A 22,291-nucleotide genomic window follows, 5' to 3' on the forward strand; every position below is an offset into this window, starting at 1 on the left:
AGGTCAAACTGTGTCAACCTGAGTTAGCTACAGATGAGTGCACCAGGACTGACCTGTAGACCGCAGCTCTCCGCTCCCTCAAGTATCACATCTCCAGTGGACCATGAGCCAGCAGCCGACAGCCTCCCGTTGGATCAGCCAGCGGAAATGGGCTGCATTTGTGATCTGCAATAAATTAGACTGATCGATAAGCTGCGAATAATGACAAGAATTTTAGTCTCTGAGGATATTTTTCATGACCCAACACTTCTTGCAACAATTAACAACATAACAATTTGTGAACAAAGTGTGAAGATTTGATGGGCTAATTTTAACAGGTTCTTACCAGATATAACATAATAAAGAAGAAGTTAAGTTTGACACAGGGGAAAATTAAAATATGAATGCCGTACCACTTACTGCTCTATGAAATACAAGAGTCTGTTGCAAAGCCAATTTGAGCAAGCTAGCAAAAATGTTAGCAGCCTACGCTTTGTTAACATGTTTTAGTTGCCTAAAAGTAATTCAGTATTATTACAATATATCAGACAGCAACAAGTCTATAAGCAGACAGTCAAGCTCATGTTACATGAGCAGACATCCACCTAGTGGTGAAAACTGGAAAGTGAGGCCTCTAATCCTGTAAGACTTTTCAACCAATATACTAATTAGCTTTAGCTTCTCTTGTGATCAGTTTATAAAAGATTAATGTGCTGCCACACAGATTAACATGCTAGTCTAAAATCTAAGTTATACAAAAATAAACATAATTCTCATGTTTAAAATGAGGTGTACATGAAAAAGCATTTTATCTAACTCAAACTGTGTAAAATCTTATAATATTTTGTTTACACCAAAATGAATAAAAAATAACTACTATTCATGTCTTCATATTTAAAGGTAATTTTTGGCTTTTTACAACTCTATTAGTGTTGTGTGCGCTGAAGCCCTCACGTGCCTCTGAGAACAGCAGCCGTTGCACTTTTGAGCCTTGTCTGCTCTCAGAGATGTGCTCCTTTCTTCTTACCACCCAACACACGATGAGATTCCTTGGCGCCTACAGTCACACAGGCTTTTAGACACTCATTAGCCCTCACTAATACAATAAGTGTCACCTTCCATTTCATGGTGCAGAGTGGGATATCAGGATTGGAAACCCACCAAATCTGCTCACAAGAGCCGTCACCCCCCATGCATCATATTGTCTTTCCATTACAATGTAGGATTGTTCGCCCATTGCTTGTTTACCAACGTACAAAACTTAACACTATACATAACAAAGTATAGTTTACTCTAGTGATATATTCAACAACGGTGAATATAATGTTAATATTGGAAAGGTAGATCAATATGATCACAGGTTAACATGTGAATGCTCTTGTTAAGTGGAGTTTGTTAGAATGGTGGCAGCTGTTTAAAGATGCACCATGCCCCGCCCGGTTCAAGCCTGTTGTCTCACATAAGGACAGCACATGCAGAGTGGTAAAAAATCTTAATTAAGACTGCTAATTCTCCATGGTGTCGCCCGACCGAGGCTGTGTGCTCACGTGAAAAGCTCTGGATCCCAGCATGAGAGATGATGCTGTTGTATAAGACCTGTCATTTTTCTGTCTTTCGCACAGTGGGGAACCAAGCAAACTCATCAATGGACACTGCAGTTTGTGTGTGAACATGTGAAACTATTTTGTACATGTTACATAAACAGTTTAACAACTGAGATTGTTTTAAGTTCTTTGTATAACTAAGTAATATAGTCCTGATGCTCAATATTAAGTGCATACTATGCATTTATTTCACAAAACTACTATTGTTTGCCTATATTTTTGTTTAAGACATGTACTGTCTTGGGTGTTAAAAAGGGCATGTTCTAACAAGTGAGCACAGAGCTCTATAGGATTTTAATTGGCACTGTCTTGACACTATGTTAATCCCAGAGGTTACTGTATGGGCTAAATGAATGCAAAGAATCCCCCTCATTATCATGCCTATTGCTGTAGTACCAGTGCACTGTATCACTACACCACTAAAGAAGTCTTTCTCGGGTTATAAGGGGTTTTGTATGTGGGCCTGTGGTTGGGCTGCTCCCTCTGTGCGGTGGCAAAGGCCATGTGGTCCTCTGCATGCAACAGATGCCCCAGAGAGGACTGGAGACAGATGAGTCCAAAACAAGCGTGACATGTGTTAAACAGGCAAAGCCCCACAACACTGACGTTTGACAAGATGATGTGTGTATGTAATTATTATGGCCTCCACTTAAGCTAGCAGTAAATATTCAGTACTGCATATGGACATGAAAGATATACATACAAATAAGCCTTCGCAGATTGCCCTCAGAAGAACATGTTAATTGCAAACTCACTAATATCATTATGGTGAAATTAAAAAGACGTTGAGAGACTTTAAGTTAGCAAAAAAGTTCTCATCTGCTACAGCTTTGGCTTTAAAGGTAAAGATTTATAGAACGCCCCTGAGAAAGTTTCCTGTTTTTTATGAATACTCTTGTCAGACTTCAGAAAGTAGTCAACTCCTCTTTAGGCATTTGTACACATCTAGGTAGACTCACAGACCTTCGACCTTGGTCCTTCCTACTTGACAAAGGTACCAGTGATGGTGAAGTTCGGTCTGAGGAGGAACATGCCAAGGAGGTGCCCCCCTATGGCCCTGAAGACCCCCTCCTTCAGCCTCCAGAACCATTTGGACCACAGGGAACGGGTTAATCACATTAGAGGCCCAGAAGAGAGATGGGAAGTAGACAGTACCGTGACAGCCGGGGTAGCACTGGCACGACTAATCCCGTTAGGCCAAGGAAAAAGGGGGACGCCATCGCGCCTACGAGGCTGGGAAAGAAAACACATTTTCCCAGGAATGAGTTCACCTGTATGGTAACTCAGAGAAGTTGGTCTGCTGATGCCTATTAGGAGAAACAATTGCACTTGGCACGTATTAGTGTTTTTAATGCTGGGCACCACTCTATTGTCAATGGGGCTTCAAAAACAATAGGCAGCAGACAGTGGCATCGCATGAGATCCTCTTTCATGCCATGATAAGAAAGCTCCTTTTAAGTTGCTGCTATTAGTCGGCTAAACAACGAGAAGATGGGAGGGGACCTGGGTGGTGGTGTAAGAAAGATAAGTCTTACTTCATCCACCATTGTATCTGCACCCGAGTGCAACCTTCCTGTAAACCTTTGCAGGCTGGATCTGAATAGGATGCTCTCTATAAAAATATATCCTGCTGGGTAATCCGGCAGATGGCCGCATCAGAAGACACTAGCTCCTGTGGCCACAGCAGCAGTACCAGGAGCAGTCCGGACCCTCTCTGTACTGGGACATGGAGCAGTGATACTTTACTCCCCTTAGTGACGCTGGGAAAGAGAGCCGTCAGTTTACATCCATCAACTTTCTGCTTAAGCTCACACACTGTTTTATTCTCCCCATTTTCTTCTTTTTTGTATCTTCCCTTTTGTTGCAGGGATTAAGCCAAGTGGTAAAACAGTGATTTAATGATCTTTCCATGGCTATGTGCACCACTTATACCATGAGACAAACAAGCCGAGGCATTCTAAGAGTCACCCCCTCAAAAGGCGCTCCTCAGGAACTGTGGAGCTTTTGATACGGCCTGACGTGTGATGTGCTGCCGCTGCTATGGGAAAGTTTAAGGTTCAGGGCTTTGTATAGACCCATTGTCAAGAAGACCCAAGTAAAACGGTTGGTTAATACTTAATACTCAATTGTTAACTGTTTAGTGTAGATTTTATTCCAATGCATTGTTTCTGATTGTGTTAAAACAGAGTTGTAATATGCATAAAATGAATATCAGATTTTAATTTCTGAAAGATATTATACATATTTCAGATAGTTGTTCCTAAAACCCATATTGGAATACAAGAGTCAAAATATCTGATAAATTCCGCACAATCATCCAATGACTACATTATAGCAATATTAAGTTCTGAAACAGCCTTAAGAATACTAATAGGAACTTAACATGGTTTAGAAAGTTGTATAAAGTGTAAAGTCCAGTAGGTAAAATTCATCAAACCGCCTAATAATATTATACTTCAGTGTAACATATTGGCATAACCATTATCTGAGTACTTAATAATAATGCTTAAAGGTCTACTGCACATTACCTGGAGTTGTGGTGATGGCGTGTTCACATTGGTCACTCTGTGTTTTCTGTCTGCGTGTCTAAATGGTAAAACAAAAATGTTTTAATGCATGTTGGTATTGGTACTTGTTGTCATTTTATGCAAAACAAGTACAATAATACTGTACATTTATTGTAATAGCAAGCTTTTTTTTACAACCTTACATAAAAAACAAAAGGCCCATGACACAGCTCAGCATTTATGAGGCAGGAACACTATCAGTGAGTAATAACAGGCCCAGCATTGGCAGTGGTCTATATTATGGAGTGACACTAGAAAGCCATAATACAAGGACAAATATCTGAGAGACCGAGCATAATGGATGGTAGGGCTGTTAGTGTTTTGCTGGCTGTGCTGTAAGTGGGTATAAGCTAGCGGTTGGCCATATTTGGTGAAACAGCGAGGTCAATGATGGCGATAATGGGGAGGTAAGTACAGTATTGGGGTTAATACTTATGAGGCAGCCAAGAGATTATGGTACTGTCTAAAAAAGAGAGGAGCCCACAGGGAAATAGTGTATTTCCATAACAGCCAAAAGAACATCCTGATGGGATTGTCTTCATTAACAAACACTGCAAAAGATGTACCTTTTTTTAATCCATGTCGTTAGTAACTCTGTATTGCCATTAAGAAGCAACTCAAGCAACCTGCTGTTTATGAGAGTTCACACTTCACTGTGATTGGTTAAATGCACCTGTCACTCACTCAGAGGATGACAGAAGCTGAGCAATAGGAGGATGTGTGGTTGTCTGGGTTTAACCATAAAGACGCACTAAACAGAGAACTGCTGACTCAAGATAAGACAATCTGATCAAAATAGCACATCATCACATGACCAGATCAGTTGATTTTTTTTTTTTGCCATATCACCCAGTCATCAATGAAGTAAAGATTAATATGTTGGCAGGTAGACTCTTTCTATGGAAACTGTTTTAGTAATCCAAAAAATCTTACCTTTTTCAAATTGACTATCCTTGCATGATAAAAGAACCTATTAGTTCTCTATGTAGGTTAATAAGAACATGTGACCACACTGACATGTGCAAGTCTATGGTGAGCCTATTAGAAAATCAATACTTGGATGCCTCTGTACTCTATTGATTGGTGTAATATTTACTTTCTGACAAAAATAGTGATGTATAATATAATAATATAGCATTTTTACAGGTAAAATTGCCTCTATTTATCTGTAAAGGTTAAGGCATGTTTAAATTGCATTAATTATTAACTTAGACAACAACTCTGAAGACACGTCTAATGAGTCTTGTCAAAGAATGGTTCATGTCCCAGACTCCAGAGCTGCACAGAGCAAAACAGCCTTTTCAAATGAAATTCATAGAAGGATGCTCGTGGTCCAAAAATGAGGGCTAACACAGATAGGTCACAACCAAAATACAGCCGAGGATGGCACGAGGCTGGCATTACGCGTGTGATTGGACAGACGTAAATCTGCTCAAATCCCCCAAGGCTCAAGCGGTGGAGGAGAGATTGTTTTCAAAGGATACAGAGGCTAGTGTTCGGCACACGTCTACAGAAGGCCGAGTGACATTCTCTGTAGGCCAGTTTAAAAGAACCAGATTGGATAATACAACTGTCACTACTGTGAGGAAATTACCTGGAGATGGACCTGTAACCGCGCCGCGCCAGGGCAGGACAGCACTTTAACCTGCGCCACTGTGCGTAATGACAGGTAAGGTCAACTCACACAGCAACTGTGTGATTATACAGAAACCTACAGTCAGATTCGTCTGAAATGATGTTTTACTATGGACACAACAGAGTGGAGTCACGCTCGTTGATTAAGTAACCAACAACCGTTGGATTAGCGCGCAATGCATCATGGGAACATGTTCACCTCCTGCAGGATGTCATAGAAATGAGGATGTAAGCAAAGTCAATGACAAATAATAAATAAATAATAAATATAATCAGGGTTTTATTTCATTTTTTCAATTAAAGTAGTTACATGATAAAAATAGAGTTTCTGGCAAAACATAATATTGTGAAATATCTATTGTGAAATCTGCCTTCTGCATAAAAAAGTAATAAATACTGTATCCAAACTCTAATATTTAAATCCCTAACACTCTCACACCTGTAAATGCTTTGAGACCAGTTGTGTTTGTTTTTGTTTTGTTTTTTATTTTTTTATGTTCTTGTTTACAACACAGTAGTAACACTGTATCAATCTGTTAAATGGTTTTGTCCAGTGATTTCCCAAATGGGCTCTGGACAAAATGCCAAATTAATACAGAACGAGAACCGTTTTGAAGGACAGTGCTAAATGGTAACATTCAGGAAAAGGAGCTTTTATTGTGATGTTTAATGCAGCTGGCACATTGGATTCATTCATGTTTCTCATAACTAGATGTTAATGTGTTGCTTGTAATTTGCAGCTTGTTGTTTGGGGCTGCAGATGTGGGGTGTGAGGAGGACTCATGCCTTTCGTGAAGAGAAACATCGCCCCTCGACACTTGTGCCACGGCACTGTACCAGATGGGATCGGCAATGAGCTGGAGTGTGTCACCAATAATACACTGTCTGCCATCATCCGGCAGCTCAGCAGTCTCAGTAAGACCACTCTATGCAGCATTCATCAATACATTTATTATGCAGCATATATTTTAAATCTAATGCCCTTCCTTCAGCAATTTACCTACCTGGGACACTCATTAGACACTAGATGTTGGCATCTGGACTAGGATTAGAATAGAGAAAGAACACTATGCTCAAAAGTGTATGTAAAATTATGATATACAAATGTACAAAGTAATAATAATGAAACATGGTGGGTTTGTCTTAGTGGACAAACATAATCTAAAATTATAGCTATATATGTGTATATATAGCAACTACACGAGTAAGAGGGAGTCATATGATTATTGCAGTAAAAATATTATTGGACATTTGATCAAAGTCAGAGTGAAGTGTAGTGAGAATACTATTTTTGGATGCTGATACACACTGGACATCTGCCCCATACATAGGGATTAGTGTGGACGGGATTTAGTGAAGTTACAGGAGCCTAGAGCTTAACGTGAAGCTCTGTACCACCAACATGAGAAAGAACTGGAAAATGGGTTCATCTGTGACATTTTTGATTTGTGGTTAATATTTGTGGCTTTGTGGTTAAGCACAAATCATTTATAGAATTATTTAATTAATTACACAATATAGATAATAAATATGATGCAATAGTCTTGTATAGTGTCACTTTACAACTGCATTATTCACTATTGGTGGTTGAGCGCTCTGATCACTGAGCCACGGCCCAGTTAATACTACACTCACTTGCACTTTTTGTCTCCTTCATCTTTTTCCTGAAGGCAAACAGGCTGAAAATGTGTTTGGGGAACTCTTCAATGAGGCCAATACATTTTATGGGCGTGCAAACTCTCTACAGGACCGTATTGATCGCTTGGCCATCAAAGTCACTCAACTGGATTCCAGTATTGAAGAGGGTAAGGGACTTGTGTTTTATTAGTACATGTTTATCTGGGCACCTACTTATCACTTTGTAAGTAGGTTAGCTCAGATTACCCCTTACCCCATTGGAGACACAGCCTGGGTGACTTGGGCACAGGGTGACCATCCCTGCATGTCATAGCTGGGTACATTTCAAATTTCTAACTTTTGTTTTCGGTCTTCAGTCTCTCTTCAGGACATTAATATGAGGAAAGCATTCAAAAGCTCCACTGTTCAGGACCAGCAGGTTTTATCCAAAGGTAGCACTCCCACCTCTGTGAGTGACATGTACAACACCAGTGACAAAGCCCCTCCCCTGAGTGCACTGACCGCCTACAGGTACGTTCAACTGGATTGTCTTATAAATCAGGTCACACAACCATTTACAAACTGTATCATACTGTGTTCAAAAACAGAGAAGACTCAACAGACGCAATGAAGTTTTACTCAGATCCATCGTACTTTTTTGACTTGTGGAAAGAGAAAATGCTGCAGGATACTGAGGACAAGAGGAAGGAAAGGAGAAGGCAAAGGGTTGGTTCACACACACATATATAAAATGAGCAAAACAGTTTGAAAGAATGCTAACTTTGTACTTTTACAGGAACAAAAGCGTTGTGTGGACAGTAACACAATTCAGCGTGAGGTGAAAAAAGTAAGAAAGGCTCGTAACCGCAGACAGGAGTGGAACATGATGGCATTTGATAAAGAGCTGCGGCCCGATCACCGCCATCCACAAACTCTACGTCGAGGGGCATCATCTGAGGGGTCCCTTTCTCCAGATGGCAGGTTTGTGTTTGGAGAAACGTAGTGTTTATTATTTTATTTCACATAACATATCTTTCTTAAATGATGGAAGAAATATGGGAAGTTGGAAAGAGAAACACTGAATTGCATTAGACAACAAAAAAATGTTACATGTATATTTTAAAGGTGTACTATGTAACATGTGTGGTGTAGTGTCTACCACCTACTTGGTGTCAGGTAAAGGTCAGATCTGTGGAGAGGGAAGAACACTCTTTGTACTAATGCACGCTTTTTGGGACATTTTTAACGGTAAAACACCGACAGCTGCAAACATTCAAGACCAAGAAATAAATCTCCATGTAGATAAGCTGGCAGCAAAAGGCTAGACTTCCAGCAACTACTAACCATGATCTTTGTCCAAGAACTGGATCTGAATAGTGTCCTGTATTCCACCATATATGCTCACTGCTTCTGGATTGTTCTGTGGGCATTGAAAGTCAAATGTAGAGAAAAATAGGGACAAGAAACCAAAATATGGTGCTTCAAAGGTTATGTGATGAAGTATATGAAAGAAGTTAAATATATCCTGAGCGACTGATTTTGTCCACTATCAAGATGACAGGTTTATTACAAAAATTCCCCTTTTGCCCCTTTTCTATTGAGCACAGTGGTCCACTCTTATGTCTTGCCAAAGGATTCAGTATTGCTTACATTCTGACATGTTGTTCCCTGTTTGTATTTGTTCTTTCAGACTTGATCTTCCACAGTACCCCATCCCACCAGTGCCTGTCCATACAGCTTGTAACTTTGCCAAGTCTACCGATTTCATGCCAGGGAACGCACACCCTTCATCACCTGTAGAGCATGAATACCACAGCATTGATGTCAACTACAAGAGAGGAACCTACTCCACTGTCGAGCCAGGCTTCACAGAACAAATGAATGGAGCAACACGTCCACCTGCTGAGTACAAGTAAGAGCACAAAAGTGTACAGGCAAAAAAAAACAAACGGATCACACATATTATTTTATTATTGGTTTGTGGGTGAGGACAAAAGAACTTTTAGGCAGCATGATGGCATATTGTGGTTAGTACTCATGCCTCACAACAAGAAATGTCTGATTTCCGGAGGGCTTTGAGACTTCTGTGTGTAGTTTTTTATGTTTTCTCTGTGTCTGCAAAGGTTTCATTCAGGCACTTAAGTTTCCTATACCACCAAGTAGTTGTTTATATAGTTTATTTTTGTGTAAATACATATACAAAAAACAAACAAACAATGTCTTCTGAGTGGGCATGCGTGTCAGCATTAGTCCGATTTGAACGTTTAAACATTCTGACTGATTATGCTGTTTATGTATCGCACAAATCTAGACTCACGATATTTTCTTGATGGTAATGTTAGAGGATAATAATACGGATGAATTGCATTATAGAGGATATTGATGACAATGAATTGGATTTGGAGTATTTTTAAAAGATAATGATGAATTTCAAGCTTTGTATTTATGAGAACTAATGCATTTTCACTGTTTTAAATGTTAATGGGTGGTGGATATTTTAAGAAGACATTGTTATTGATGAAACGTTGTTAGATGTACTTTTATGTAAATAGGCTCTAATGTACCTGTCCAAGCACTGGAGATGGAAAGTACCTTGTAGCTAAATCTGGCACAGGACATCTTTTCTCTTGAGATTAAAGTTTTATGCACACAGTCCTTGTTTTAAATAAATAAATAAAATAAGCTGTAAAATGCGATTTGAACAAGTTTGGTTACGGATAAGCTCTTAAACTACTTGTAATGGCTAGAAGAAAACCTGAAACCGCACCTTTATTCCTCCAATGTCTAATTTTTCTGTCTACTGTGCCTTTGATGCTGCCTCTAATAGAAAACTCATATTAGACAAGTGGATATTTCAGTTTTCATTTTTGTATTTGAATTAATTTAAAGCATCTTTTTTTGTCTGCTCAGCTCTATCCTTCCTCTTGCGGGTGCACAAATTCCATCGACACAGACAGCATTTGGGTGCCCTCCTGCTGCTCTGTCTCCACCCCATAATGGAGTTCTACATGTAGGACCTGGATATGCACTCCCACCTGTACCTCCACCTCCAGGACCCCCGCCACCACCACTCCCTCCCCCCACTGCAGCCCCACATCCACGGAACTACAGCCACAGTGGGCAAGGTGACGCTCCGCCTGTGAGGGATACCAGAAGTGATCTGTTATCTGCGATTCGAATGGGTGAGCCAAAAACACATACTTAAGTTAAAAAATAAGTAATAACATTGAATCCTGGTCTACAGTGCAACACATTTTTTAACTGTTCATCTTAAAAAATGAAGTTAGGTCAAATTAAGTTAATTATCGTGCATCATTCTGTATCTCAATAGGTATACAGTTGAAAAAGGTCCAAGAGCAGCAAGAACAGCAAAACAAATGGGAGCCGGTGGGTAATGACGTGGCCACAATCTTGTCCCGTCGGATTGCAGTGGAGTACAGCGACTCTGAAGATGACTCTGAACTGGAGGAAAACGAGTGGTCAGACTGAAACTTTGAGACCATCTCAGGACAAGGACAAGCGCTGCCTGACAGTCTGAAGCCCCAGCTCTGACTCCATCTAGTGGAGGCTTTGATGCACAACCCACTCCCTCTGCATAAAATGTTTAATGTGACATCTTAACTAAATAGGTGTGCAATGAATAGGCCTACTGTCTAAAAATGTAATACATCACAATCACATTACATTAGCATTTATTCAAATACTGGATAAGCATGTGAAATAGGCCAGTGTATATTCTTGTATTTATGCTATTCAAGATGTTAATATTTGTCATAAATGAAATTAAATTAATTGTGATGTGATGATTTATCATTAAATTGTTGTATTGTGTCATAGACCCCTAACTCTAAACTTAATTTTCCTCCAAACAATTGTCCCTCTCTGTCATTTCCTTGGCTTATTTTTAAACTGCTGTAAGAATACACGTTCTGTGTAAAAATGTGTTATGCTGTGTTGGGTTAGTTCCATTAAATCCCTTATCGGACAGGCCTGTTTTGTCACCTGACTAAAATGACCTCCAATATAGTTTCATGGTTCAGAAACCATGTCAAGGCTGAAGCATCTCACACTACAATGAGATTCAGGGATTTAATTAAGTAAACAGCCTAGACGCAATTTCTATTAGTCATATTTTTGTGAATTTTAGTTTTTTTTTTTTTTTTTTTTTTTTACATTTGTGGGTCTGGAGCACAAACTGATCCTGATTCTTCCCAGAATAGTTGATTGGGCTGAAGATAAGTCGGTTACAGCTTTCTCCTTCTGCTTTACTTGTCCATAAACTCGATAGTTCCCTTTTAACAAATTGTTGAGCAGAAGGAATAAATTAATAAATTAAGAAATGTCCAACTGCCTCTGTTAATAAAGACAAATTAATTGTTCAGTATCCTTTCTGGTATATGACTCACTGGCAGATAATATTTGGCTGGAGCAAAACAAGAAAGCGGCAACTTGTCACTGCACAAAAAGGGCGATCTTTGGCTCCAGGTTCAAGCACATGCAGCAGATACTTGAGTTACAATGGCACCAGGCCCCCCCATGACCAAATGTTTGTAGTCTAAATGTGTTAAAAGTTAATTTGATTTAACATTTTTAAGACACAGATTAAAAGGGGATGGTTTAGATTATTTGCTTAGGCCCACAAGTCACCTGACCCGACTGTACGTGCACACCATGGATATAGGTGCACACACAAATTTAAATTGCAAACAATTTGCTATTCAAATTTCACTGAATTGTGGTAGGATGTTATTCTGTAAACTACTTTTAAGTACTACTTTTTAAGTAGTCTACAGAATAACAATAATGAAAACAATGTTTTGAAACAACAAATGATGTTAAAGGTGTATTGACCATAAACGCTGTGCACTCTAGCTTTTGTAGCGTCGGGCCTGCTGCAGTCTCTCGTGAGATATGACTGCTTTACTGGCTGGAATATTCCTTAGTATAGTATTAAACAATTAGGCCTAACTTATCTATTGCACTTTAAATTACATATACTTGCTAATACCTTGAAAAACATGCATTTTTATTTTGAGTGGGCTCTCCACAGATGGAAAAAGAAACGTTTATAGTGTGGATTAGAAAGCAAAGCAATAACATTTCCCTGGAGACAACCAGATGGTTGTCCCTCCACCAGAAAAGTTGTTACATAGTGCACCTTGCACGTAATCTGGATCACTCTTTTCTCATGTTCTACATTTTTGTTATGCCCCCTGTAGGATTAGGATGCCAAGTTTTTTGTATAAAAACATTTCTTACTAGGATTTAAAAATAGACAAATCTATATTTAAGAAATCCAGGATGAGGACCATGGTGTGTTTGTACCAGGTATGAACCTTTTTTCAAAGGTCCCAGATACAAGATGGTTAGAATGTGGTTAGAAAGTATTCTTTAGACTATATATGTATTCAACAGTAGTTACAGTGACTGCAATGAATTATGGGCTCCATTTTCGATGGTATTCAATGACATTACTCAAAGCATCTAGATCCCAAGAGGAACTAGCAGTGACATTACAAGGCAATTTACCTGTGAGCAAACAAGTGTGCTTATTTCCAGTTCCCCTGTAAGGGGAGAGCTCTGGTATTTTGGTTTTTTTTTTTATCAACTTTTATCACAAATTTCATTGTGTTTAGGTTGGCAGCCATGTCACTGGGGGTGATATGTACTATGGTCTATGAGAAGTCTTTAATAAGCAGAGGCACAGTCACATACCTGGCACCTCTTGGAAATGAGTGTTTTTATGAGAGTGGTTCATAAAAATAAAGCATGTGCGGCAAGTGCGGCCTATTGCAGAGAAGCTGCCCGCCGTTCACCCTCTGCTCACAGACTGGTCCCGTGAGACGTGCTATAAAAAAATTGTAATGAAGCTTTAATAGTTCCTGCAGAGATACTGAAATAGCACTTCCACTATGCAGTTGTGTGCATGGCAGCCATCCCTGATGTTTGTGAAAGTATGTGTATGTGTGTGTGTGTATATATATATATATATATATATATATATATGCATATATATGCATGCATTGGTATTAATATGCACAGCGTTTGCTTTTCCAAATGTTCAAAGACACTTTGTCACTTTCCATTCCAGCCATACTTGGTGGTAGTAAGCTGCCACTGTAGCCACAGCTGCCCTAGGGCAGACTAATGGAAGTGAGGTTGTCGGTTTGTGTGTGACTGTGTGAAAGTTCATCAACAATCTCACTGAAGGCAAATTAAAAGTGGAATTATTAAAGATTCCACTATTACATGCACTTGTACAAATTATAATGTCTTTGGGGAACCCAATTTGTGACAAATGTGTTTTCAAACTTTTCAGAGCTGCCTAACCCCTGCAGTCCTCTTCAACAGTGATTCATGGAGGTTACTGGGTCACTCAAACCATCCTACTGCAATCAAATTATTATCACTTGCTCTTGCTCCAAAAAAACATTGCTGAAGAACGTGAACTTACATTTTTAAAAAGCTAGATTATAGAAATATATATTTATAAAGCAATGTTGGCCTAAAATTCACAGCAAGCCAAATTCCCGTGAAAACGCCACACTTGTTTCTGCGTTTGGTCAGAATTGCATCTTTATTGAATTTGCTGATGCACAATCTTCTGTGTTATGCTTGTCAGTCTGTTGTCTTACTACTCTCAGCATTATTTCTTCTCTAAAATAGATTAGAGCTGGTATCTCGAGTTCCGGCCTCCATCAAGACTAATGGACGTATAACCCACAGGCGCTCAAGCAGCCTGCTTTCTCCACATTGATTCAGTGTCCATCCAGCTATAGGCTAAAAGGATTCAATGGCTAATGCACCTGTCTCCTCATCGTCATCCTTCAGTTAGCATGTAAATAAATATCACATCAAATTTTAGGCTAGTTGGATAACATTAAAATAAAAAAAGCAGATATGAACTTTTCTTCGTTCAGAACAAAAGCTTTTCAGACGTTAACGTTCAAGCATTTCTACATTATACATTTTCCAAGTTGAATTTAGGAAAAGGTTTATCTCAGAAAAGCCAAATTCCTGCACAGTGGCGGTCCACAAACGCATATACTGTGAAAAAATAAGAATAAATAAATGTGTGTGTGTGTGTGTGTATATATATATATATATATATATATATATATATATATATATATATATATAATAACCTACATTATTACACAAGTACACACTAACTTAGTATGTTACCATATAATTTAAAACTTACTCAAGAAAAATGTACTTGAGTTAATGTACTGCACACCTGATGACCATCTAGACTTTTCTAAGTGAAGAGAGTTGTAGGGTCAAGTTTCTGTTTAGAAGAAATGTGATGCCGGAGGGTGGGGCTGCTCTGTGGCTCATCACTCACTCTCCTCCTCCTCCGAGTGCCTGTCATGTTTCTGATATGAGCCCAACTCAATGCCTGGATTATCAGAACTGCTCCTGTGGCTCTCCAGTACCTCAATATACACCCTGACAGCTGACCAGCCGCAACAAGGACACTACGGACCACCTCATTCCAACAGTTGAACTTGTGCCTATATTTATCAAAGCAAATGACAGAATTAGAGGTCTAAAGCAAAAGCAGCCATGGTATGCCTGAGAGCGACTTGTGGAGAATTGAATGTAACTTGAGCAAGATAGTTTTAAAAAAGTGATTCTGCAGATGTACTACTGGCGGTCTACAAAACTACTAGTCAAGAGGAATTTAAGAAGACTACTCCTGAGAAGAGATGAAAAGTACTGACTACGCAGAGACAGTGGGATCAACGCAAGGATATTTTTGAAGAAATTTGGTTAATTAATTGAAGAATCTTCAGCGAGAGCCCAAAGTAAGTTAACATAATATGGTACAGTTCAGATAATTCATTCTAATTTGATAACGTTGATATTTGTATATATATATATTATTTTTTATAAAAGATTCATAAAGTGATGAGGATTTTCTGCATGTCCCACATAGAGGGTCCCTACGGACAAAGTGCTCTTGTTTTAACAAATTAGCTCAGAAACACTAGGGGATGGTACAAGAAAAGATCCCGGATATGTCACACTGAACTTATAGGTCTGCAATGGGTATTTGTGTGAGACTGTCTTTACAGAATAACAGGACAGGAAAGAGTTAAAGAGTTTGTTTAAGTGGGGGTTGTGGTTAGCCAGCCTACAGGAACTCCTGTGAGTGCTGTAAGTGCATAGATCCTTCTTGGTTGTTTAGGTAGATGATCAATGCATTTTACCTGAAGATTTCTTAAAGACTTTCAGAGTTTTGAGAAGTAAGGTTAAACCAGGTGCAAGCCAACACATAACTAAACTGGTCTGCAGCATAAATGTAATTACCAGCAGAATTAGACTGACTCTTGTGCCTCAGCAGCAGTACCAAAAGGCAGCTTATTCTTTTGTGATCCAATATTCAAAGCTGCTTGTAACGTTTCTGATTGATGGTCCACAACATGCTTATCTCTGTGGTGATGTTTGTGCTTTGTGTGAAATGTTCGACAGTATGGCATTAAATCTTGCTTTTATTTTGTTACAGGTGTTTTTATTTCTTAAGCATACCTGGAAAAATGTGTGTTCTTACTGTGAGCAGGCCTGCTTTTACTGCAGATATGACACTTACTTGTCTTCTTAATGCCATATAGTGGAACATCCAAGCAATAACATGGGGACCAGCAGAGGGTTGACACTCCACCAGAAAAGTTACATAGTGCCACTTTAATTCTCAACAGCAGTAACCAGGATGAAGTGGGAGAAGCTGAAGCCCCCGGAGCCCGACGACCCGATGTGCTGTTGTGAATGTGATGTCTCCCAGTGCTGCGACTGTGAAGACTTGGACGAGGCTTTTAACAGGTGACACACTAGAAAATGCTTTGTAATATGTTGAAATCATGTGAGGATGTAAAACAGAACATGAGCGACATCTGCTGGACAAATATGTGACATGTTACAACTGCTAAACATGCTGCTACAAAAAGTTAGTTCTACCTATAGGTTCAACACAAATAAAATCAGGGTGAAAGTATTGAAAATAAATGCAAAATTAAAAAGTGTTAAAACAGAAAACCACTATTTGTGTTGAAAGAATTAATGTAGCCTATAATAAGTTTCCTTTTTCCAGTTACATTAGCTATACTTCAAAATAGGTTGGGCTATGCTGGATTAAAAAATGTCTTTGTTCTTTAGTAGATAATGATATTTTTGCATGATAAACATATTGTTACGTATATGAGCTGTAGCTTACTTTTGCAGGTCATAAGAAATAATAGGTAGACTATATTTTCTTACTACAAAGTCAAAGTGTATGCACACTCAACATCTCACAGTATTAGGGCCTTCATAACCTACAATAGATGATATAAAAGAGTCAGGCATTACCATTTAAAAAGTAAGTCAATATATATAAGATATAAGACACTGCATTTTCTTATAATTTCCAATGGACCTGATCAGAGGCTTTTTTCTGTTACCCTGTACAGCTGGCTGAAGAGCAGACACCTCAAATGTGGTTTCCAGTCACCAGTTTTGCAAGCCATTACAGAGAACTTGGAGATCTCTATGATCCCGGCTCTGGTGCTGCTGCCTCTCCTCCTACGAATTGCAGCTCTACACTTTCTTTTGGGTGTGACTGTCCTGACCATTCTGCCCATCCTTGTGCTCTGGTACTATTACGCAACTCACCAAAAGAAGAGGCGCACCCTCTTCTTCCTCACGTTGGCACTATACTCTCTGGCCTACATGTATTACCTGTTCATCACAGAGATTCTGCCTCGGGGGGATGTCAGTCACATTCAGCTCTGCACAGTCACCACTGGCATGATCCTGACCATCGTCTCCCTCATCAACACCAAAAGGGGCCCAGGATTTGTCACCCCAGATTTGTATGACACACACAAACATGACAAACATGAAAGGATAGAGGTTAATGGAGATGTAAAGACAACAAAAAAGTCCAATATAGGCCAGTGGGTCCAGTGTCCTGTGTGCAAAATAATGAGACCTCCACGAGCAGGGCACTGTCGAACCTGTGGGGCCTGTGTCCTACGCCTGGATCATCACTGCATCTGGTGGGTCATATGCAAGAGCTTCACTTATTCAGCTGATGTTACTTGGGGCTATTTTTGAACAAGTCCTCAAAAGTGCCTTTCATGTCAGTGCAATATTAGAAATATTTTATAGGATGATACTGATGTGGGTGACAAAGGAACTGCAATATTGATAAATAAAAAAATGTATTGTATTATTGTATGTATTAAATGTTTTCTTTTGTCTAACACGATGAGATGCTGCAGGATAAACAGCTGTGTGGGACAAGCCAACCACCGCAGTTTCCTGATGACCCTGGGCCTGTTTCTGGTGACCTCAGTGTATGGCATGAGCCTGGTGCTGCACAGCATCTGTCCAGGGCACTATGTGCTGACTGCTGCCTTCTACTGTCCAGGAGTCTACGCACAATTCAGGTAACACTGTTGAATCACTTCCTGTGATGTCATACTGTTGATTCTATCAGATGGATGTGTTTGTGTAAACAGTACAGCTCTGTGCTTCACCTGTGTGTGGTACAGTGGAATCATCACAGCTGGCCTTTTTTACCTGATGGTGGTGCAGCTGCTGAACATCAGTTTCAATGTGACAGAGCGCGAGGCCCAGTTGGCCCTGAGGAGAGGCACAGGGCACTGGCGTCTGTGTGGACTGATACTGGTCACTGGAGAACATTCACACGGATTCACTCACAACTGGCTCGAGTTTCTCACCATGACACATGGCTCCTCTCAGTCCACTCAAACAGACTTGGTCTAGTTTACAAATGCATCATCTGAAAAGCATGACAACACAAAATAATGAGCAGCTCAAAAGACATAACATGAATAGTGGTTATAACAAACACTGGTATCCAATGTTCATAATGTAATTTTGCATAATTTTAATAATTTCATACTTCTTGTGCACGCACACAATTGTTTCATGTATTAAACTGCAATACAATATTTTTTCCCCAAACATTATACTCAATTCCATTTATTTCCAAGTTGATATTCATGATATCATTACAAATATATTGCCGTGTGTATAGGCTGCAGCCTTAATAACAATAACTGTGACAAATAACGTCTATGTTTAAACAAATTTGGGTTCACAGTGACTGGGCTTCATTATATTTTATTGGTTAAAAATGAACACCGCAACTTTCCTGAAGGTGGTGCGTCCCTGCATGCATGACTCCATAGAAATAAAAAGTTAAAACCATACTTCAGAACGTTCACTGTGGAGATAAATAAGATTACCATACTGTAGAATATTATAGCAAAGGAAAAACATTTCCATACACCAAATTAGAGTCAGGTTTGTGGAGGTGCAAGCCCATTCACAGAAAGTTTGTTTTTTGTTTTTCAGTGAAAAAAATAAATAAAAAAATCTCAAATTAAAAACATGCTTTTATTTTAGTCTATGTTTTGGCTTAAAGTTACAGAATCTACAGAATGTCTTCAGACACTTAAAGCCTCACCATGTATTGGACAATTGTTGTGGTTTTCAGGCATTTCCACTGCCACACAATCAAGATTACGACCTGGTCCTTTGTGTCACGTTTCCGTTTCATCTGTGTCATCTTCTTGATCTTTCAAATCTGACACTGAGTGCATCTAAAACTCTTCACTCCTATGGCACTATTTGGCATATAGGGGAGATATGTGATTTCTGCAAACATAACTTTTAGAAAATATGCATGTTTTAGGGGCATTTGCTGTACTTGTTTTAACTGGCATGGTATTTAGGCCAAAGGATGTTATAGCTCTAGTAGTGATTTATTTTCTTTTAACCAAGAGGATACATTTAGGTATCTGTGGGATAATCAACTATTTTTGTACTGAAGCTTAAATCTGAAAAGGGATCTGTACTTGGCCCTCCTTGTTAGGTTCAATTACATTATGCACATTGAGTGTCATGTCAGAACTGCTGACAGGAGGACTTGTTGGAGTCACTGAAAGCTCTGGAATCAAACTGCATTTTTGTTGTCCACAAGAGGTAAACAGAACAAATATATTTAGAGCATGAGCGCCATAAATCTTGAGTATTATTATTTTAGGAGTCTATAATGGCTCTGTAAATTTGAACTTTTTTTTTTATGAAGGAATATTTTGCACATTTTGGTCTATCTCCCCCCAGAGCACAAACCCCTGGCCCTCCCCACTCTGTCTGCACATTGAAATCCATGAAGCTCCCTCATCTTTTCATTATAAGCTTGTCCCCTATGGTTCATACACCTTCACTAGTCTAATTACTCAGTTTAGCGAGGGAAATCTTGGCACTGTCAAACTTTACTAACATACAATAAGCTTCCTGACTGAGCTAGCAAATGTATATGCCTGGCACCTTTTGCTGACACTGGGCATAATATTCAAACTCGGGGGCTCCATTAAAGCATTAAACTGTTGGACACGCCAGTAAAACGTAGAGCCATTAAAAGTAGGGAACTAAAACTACTAAACTACTATTAAACTATACACCAAAATGAGACTTGTCACTCATTATGACTGAGTGCTTTGTGTCTTGTGGGACAGTACCCCGCCGTTTGTTCTACTCATGACTGTCATGCATGGACAGATTCCAGCTCCATGCTGAGTGGGCATGCCTGTTTATGCTGGAAGGAGGGAGGGGTGGATCTCTCTCTGCTGTATAAAGAGGTGCTCTGCAGAGCCTTAAACTTCATTTGAGCTGCCCTCTCTCAGAAAGACAAAACTTGTCAATATGACCTTCCTCACCACAGCCCTGGGACTAACTCTCTGCTTCGTCTGGGCATCTGCGGACATCCTGCCACAACCAGACTTCAACATTGAGGGGGTGAGAAATTATTAAAGTGTGAGGCATTATATACATTTTAATAGTTGACTGGTTGTTTTCCACATTGTCATGAAGTCTTTTTAACTCTAGTTTAAGTCCACAGTTTGATATCAAATATCGTTAAACCTGTAGTGTGAACTTGCTATGGCCCAATAACATAACTGCAAAAATGAATGCCATTAGATACAACTTTGATGTTTATATATATTTTTGCTCTTCACTCAAAAAAAACAAAACAACCAGAAAAACAATAATGAGGCATGGCTCATTTACATTATGGGTCATTACATTGTAAACTGGCCAAAATGAATTTATGATCAGCCTTAAGATTATCAAAGTTGAAATTGCATGTATGTGTTTACACCAATAAAAGTGTCTGATTGAAGATATCATACTCTTTAGATGTCAGGAAAATGGTACCTGACTGGATTCGCAACTAATGCTCAGTGGTTCATCATACATAAGCAAACCATGGGAACAGGCACATCAACTTTCACACCAATGGACGGGAACCTCGACATGCCCTTTGAAAGTCTCAAGTAAGTAATGTTGTACAATAGAGGTAATTTAATACAGTTCATTAATCAGGCTCAAACTGTATGCACAGCCCTGATGGCACTTGCTTCAGATTGCACAACTTGGCCAAGAAGACAGATGTCCCTGGAAAATTCACTTATGTCGGTGAGTGCCACTGCATAATATTTAGATGTATTTTAAAAAGATGCCTGGATACAGTTTTATACAAAATACGTTCTTTTTGTCAGGCCAAGGCAGTGTGAATGACATGCGCATAGTGGATGTTAAGTATGATGAGTATGCACTGATTTACACAGTCAAGACCATTGGAGATACTTCAGATGCTGTCATCAAAGCTTACAGTAAAAATCTGTTAGTTTTTTTTGTCATATTTGAGCAAAACCTTCATATATTAATATTTATTTATTTTTATAGGTCGTTCACCAGAGCTTAGCTCAGAGATACAGGAGAAGTTCAGGCAGTTTGCCTTGGAGAATGGGGTCCTGCCAGAAAATATGGTCATCTTGCCCAAGAATGGTAGTACACAATTTATTTTCCAATTTTATTTCAGTTCCAATCTAACTTTTAGTTTTAAGATTTTGAATAAAGTGATGCAGAAATAATCTTCATTTCTTTCTCATAGGTGACTGTCCTTCTGAATAATTGCCTTAACAACCCCACAAGAACAACAAGCCTTTGTGCGAATTCATAGTTAGTAAATGGCTATAATTGGTTAAAATATTCACTTTTGTGATGCCAATATACCCTCTAGAACAGCAGAAGTTTGTATCATAGAAATAAAATGATGCAACATTATAGAGCCTGTATTAGTGTGATTTTAATCTGTGTTTTTTAGATATTCTAGTTTTGTGTTTTAACAGCATAATTAGTTAGCCCCATCTCCTCAGCTATGACACAACTGGCTTCATCACCAATCACACCATCAGCACCTCCGGTTTTATCCTTTTTAATATTTGACTCTGTATTTTGTGTTGTCAGTTTTAGGATAGCATGTTTTATTGTTTATTGCGCTCGTTTTATTATTTTATTTTGTAAATACACAGCATTTTCACCAGGCAAAATAAAATTTAATATTCAGTTAACTTTAACTGCAATGGCTTTATTATGCCATTTTGAAGATGTCATTAATAATTAGATTGTCCAGAAGATTGTCCGACAGAAGAAGACTAGAGAAGACAGGTGAGCCTGAACAAAGGTCAGATGCGGGGGTAATAAACGTAATAAGGCAATTTTATTTTTTGCAGTAACACAGCTTTACCTTTTCCCAACCTACATTGCATGTTTCAACCAACATTTCTGACAAAGTTCCTCAAACACACAGCTAAGAGAACTCATTATTGCTTCTTGCTTGCTATTGCTTGTGATTTTAAGTTGTGGTTAAGACTCTGACCTTACCTGGGATCTGTGCCCAGTTCCATCTGGGAGTTACTCATCTGCATTGCTGGTTGTAGGTGAGGGGCTGGTGCAGTTGTTATATATAGTAGGGAGGGGCTTGGCACAGACTGGAATAGAAATAGAACAAAACAAAGAAGCATATGC

At 39.1% G+C, this 22,291-nt stretch overlaps 3 protein-coding genes across 3 annotated transcripts; all 3 read left to right on the plus strand.

The window, feature by feature from the left end:
* Window positions 1–6,537: 6,537 nt before the first annotated feature.
* wasf3a (WASP family member 3a) lies at window positions 6,538–10,902 on the plus strand. The gene is made up of 8 exons (XM_033978450.2): window positions 6,538–6,700; window positions 7,456–7,590; window positions 7,780–7,933; window positions 8,011–8,128; window positions 8,199–8,383; window positions 9,093–9,314; window positions 10,313–10,584; window positions 10,734–10,902. Exons 1-8 carry the CDS (start codon window positions 6,568–6,570, stop codon window positions 10,889–10,891), a joined length of 1,377 nt encoding a protein of 458 aa, XP_033834341.1. The 5' UTR covers window positions 6,538–6,567; the 3' UTR covers window positions 10,892–10,902.
* A 4,243-nt stretch (window positions 10,903–15,145) lies between these two features.
* Window positions 15,146–18,365, plus strand: LOC117380994 (palmitoyltransferase ZDHHC23-A-like). Its single transcript, XM_033977827.2, has 5 exons — window positions 15,146–15,213; window positions 16,111–16,228; window positions 16,855–17,442; window positions 17,668–17,835; window positions 17,908–18,365. Exons 2-5 carry the CDS (start codon window positions 16,119–16,121, stop codon window positions 18,173–18,175), a joined length of 1,134 nt encoding a protein of 377 aa, XP_033833718.1. The 5' UTR covers window positions 15,146–15,213; window positions 16,111–16,118; the 3' UTR covers window positions 18,176–18,365.
* Window positions 18,366–19,971: 1,606 nt separating this feature from the next.
* On the plus strand, window positions 19,972–21,545 carry LOC117381468 (lipocalin-like). The gene is made up of 6 exons (XM_033978444.2): window positions 19,972–20,215; window positions 20,618–20,754; window positions 20,823–20,896; window positions 20,980–21,093; window positions 21,167–21,268; window positions 21,375–21,545. The coding sequence occupies exons 1-6, from the start codon at window positions 20,123–20,125 to the stop codon at window positions 21,392–21,394; spliced, it is 540 nt and encodes a 179-aa protein (XP_033834335.1). The 5' UTR covers window positions 19,972–20,122; the 3' UTR covers window positions 21,395–21,545.
* Window positions 21,546–22,291: the final 746 nt, after the last annotated feature.

The sequence above is a fragment of the Periophthalmus magnuspinnatus genome, chromosome 14, assembly GCF_009829125.3.
Source record: "Periophthalmus magnuspinnatus isolate fPerMag1 chromosome 14, fPerMag1.2.pri, whole genome shotgun sequence".
In the NCBI taxonomy this organism is placed as follows: Eukaryota; Metazoa; Chordata; class Actinopteri; order Gobiiformes; family Gobiidae; genus Periophthalmus; species Periophthalmus magnuspinnatus.

Excerpts from the sequence above, each read along its gene's own strand:
- wasf3a (XM_033978450.2), top strand. The coding sequence starts at position 6,568 with ATGCCTTTCGTGAAGAGAAACATCGCCCCTCGACACTTGTGCCACGGC. Across the intron at positions 7,591-7,779 it reads GGATTCCAGTATTGAAGAGG|TCTCTCTTCAGGACATTAAT; the intron begins GTAAGGGACTTG and ends TTCGGTCTTCAG. Across the intron at positions 7,934-8,010 it reads AGTGCACTGACCGCCTACAG|AGAAGACTCAACAGACGCAA; the intron begins GTACGTTCAACT and ends GTTCAAAAACAG.
- LOC117380994 (XM_033977827.2), top strand. The coding sequence starts at position 16,119 with ATGAAGTGGGAGAAGCTGAAGCCCCCGGAGCCCGACGACCCGATGTGC. Across the intron at positions 17,443-17,667 it reads CTGGATCATCACTGCATCTG|GATAAACAGCTGTGTGGGAC; the intron begins GTGGGTCATATG and ends GAGATGCTGCAG. Across the intron at positions 17,836-17,907 it reads GGAGTCTACGCACAATTCAG|TACAGCTCTGTGCTTCACCT; the intron begins GTAACACTGTTG and ends TTGTGTAAACAG.
- LOC117381468 (XM_033978444.2), top strand. The coding sequence starts at position 20,123 with ATGACCTTCCTCACCACAGCCCTGGGACTAACTCTCTGCTTCGTCTGG. Across the intron at positions 21,094-21,166 it reads TGCTGTCATCAAAGCTTACA|GTCGTTCACCAGAGCTTAGC; the intron begins GTAAAAATCTGT and ends TTATTTTTATAG. Across the intron at positions 21,269-21,374 it reads GGTCATCTTGCCCAAGAATG|GTGACTGTCCTTCTGAATAA; the intron begins GTAGTACACAAT and ends TCTTTCTCATAG.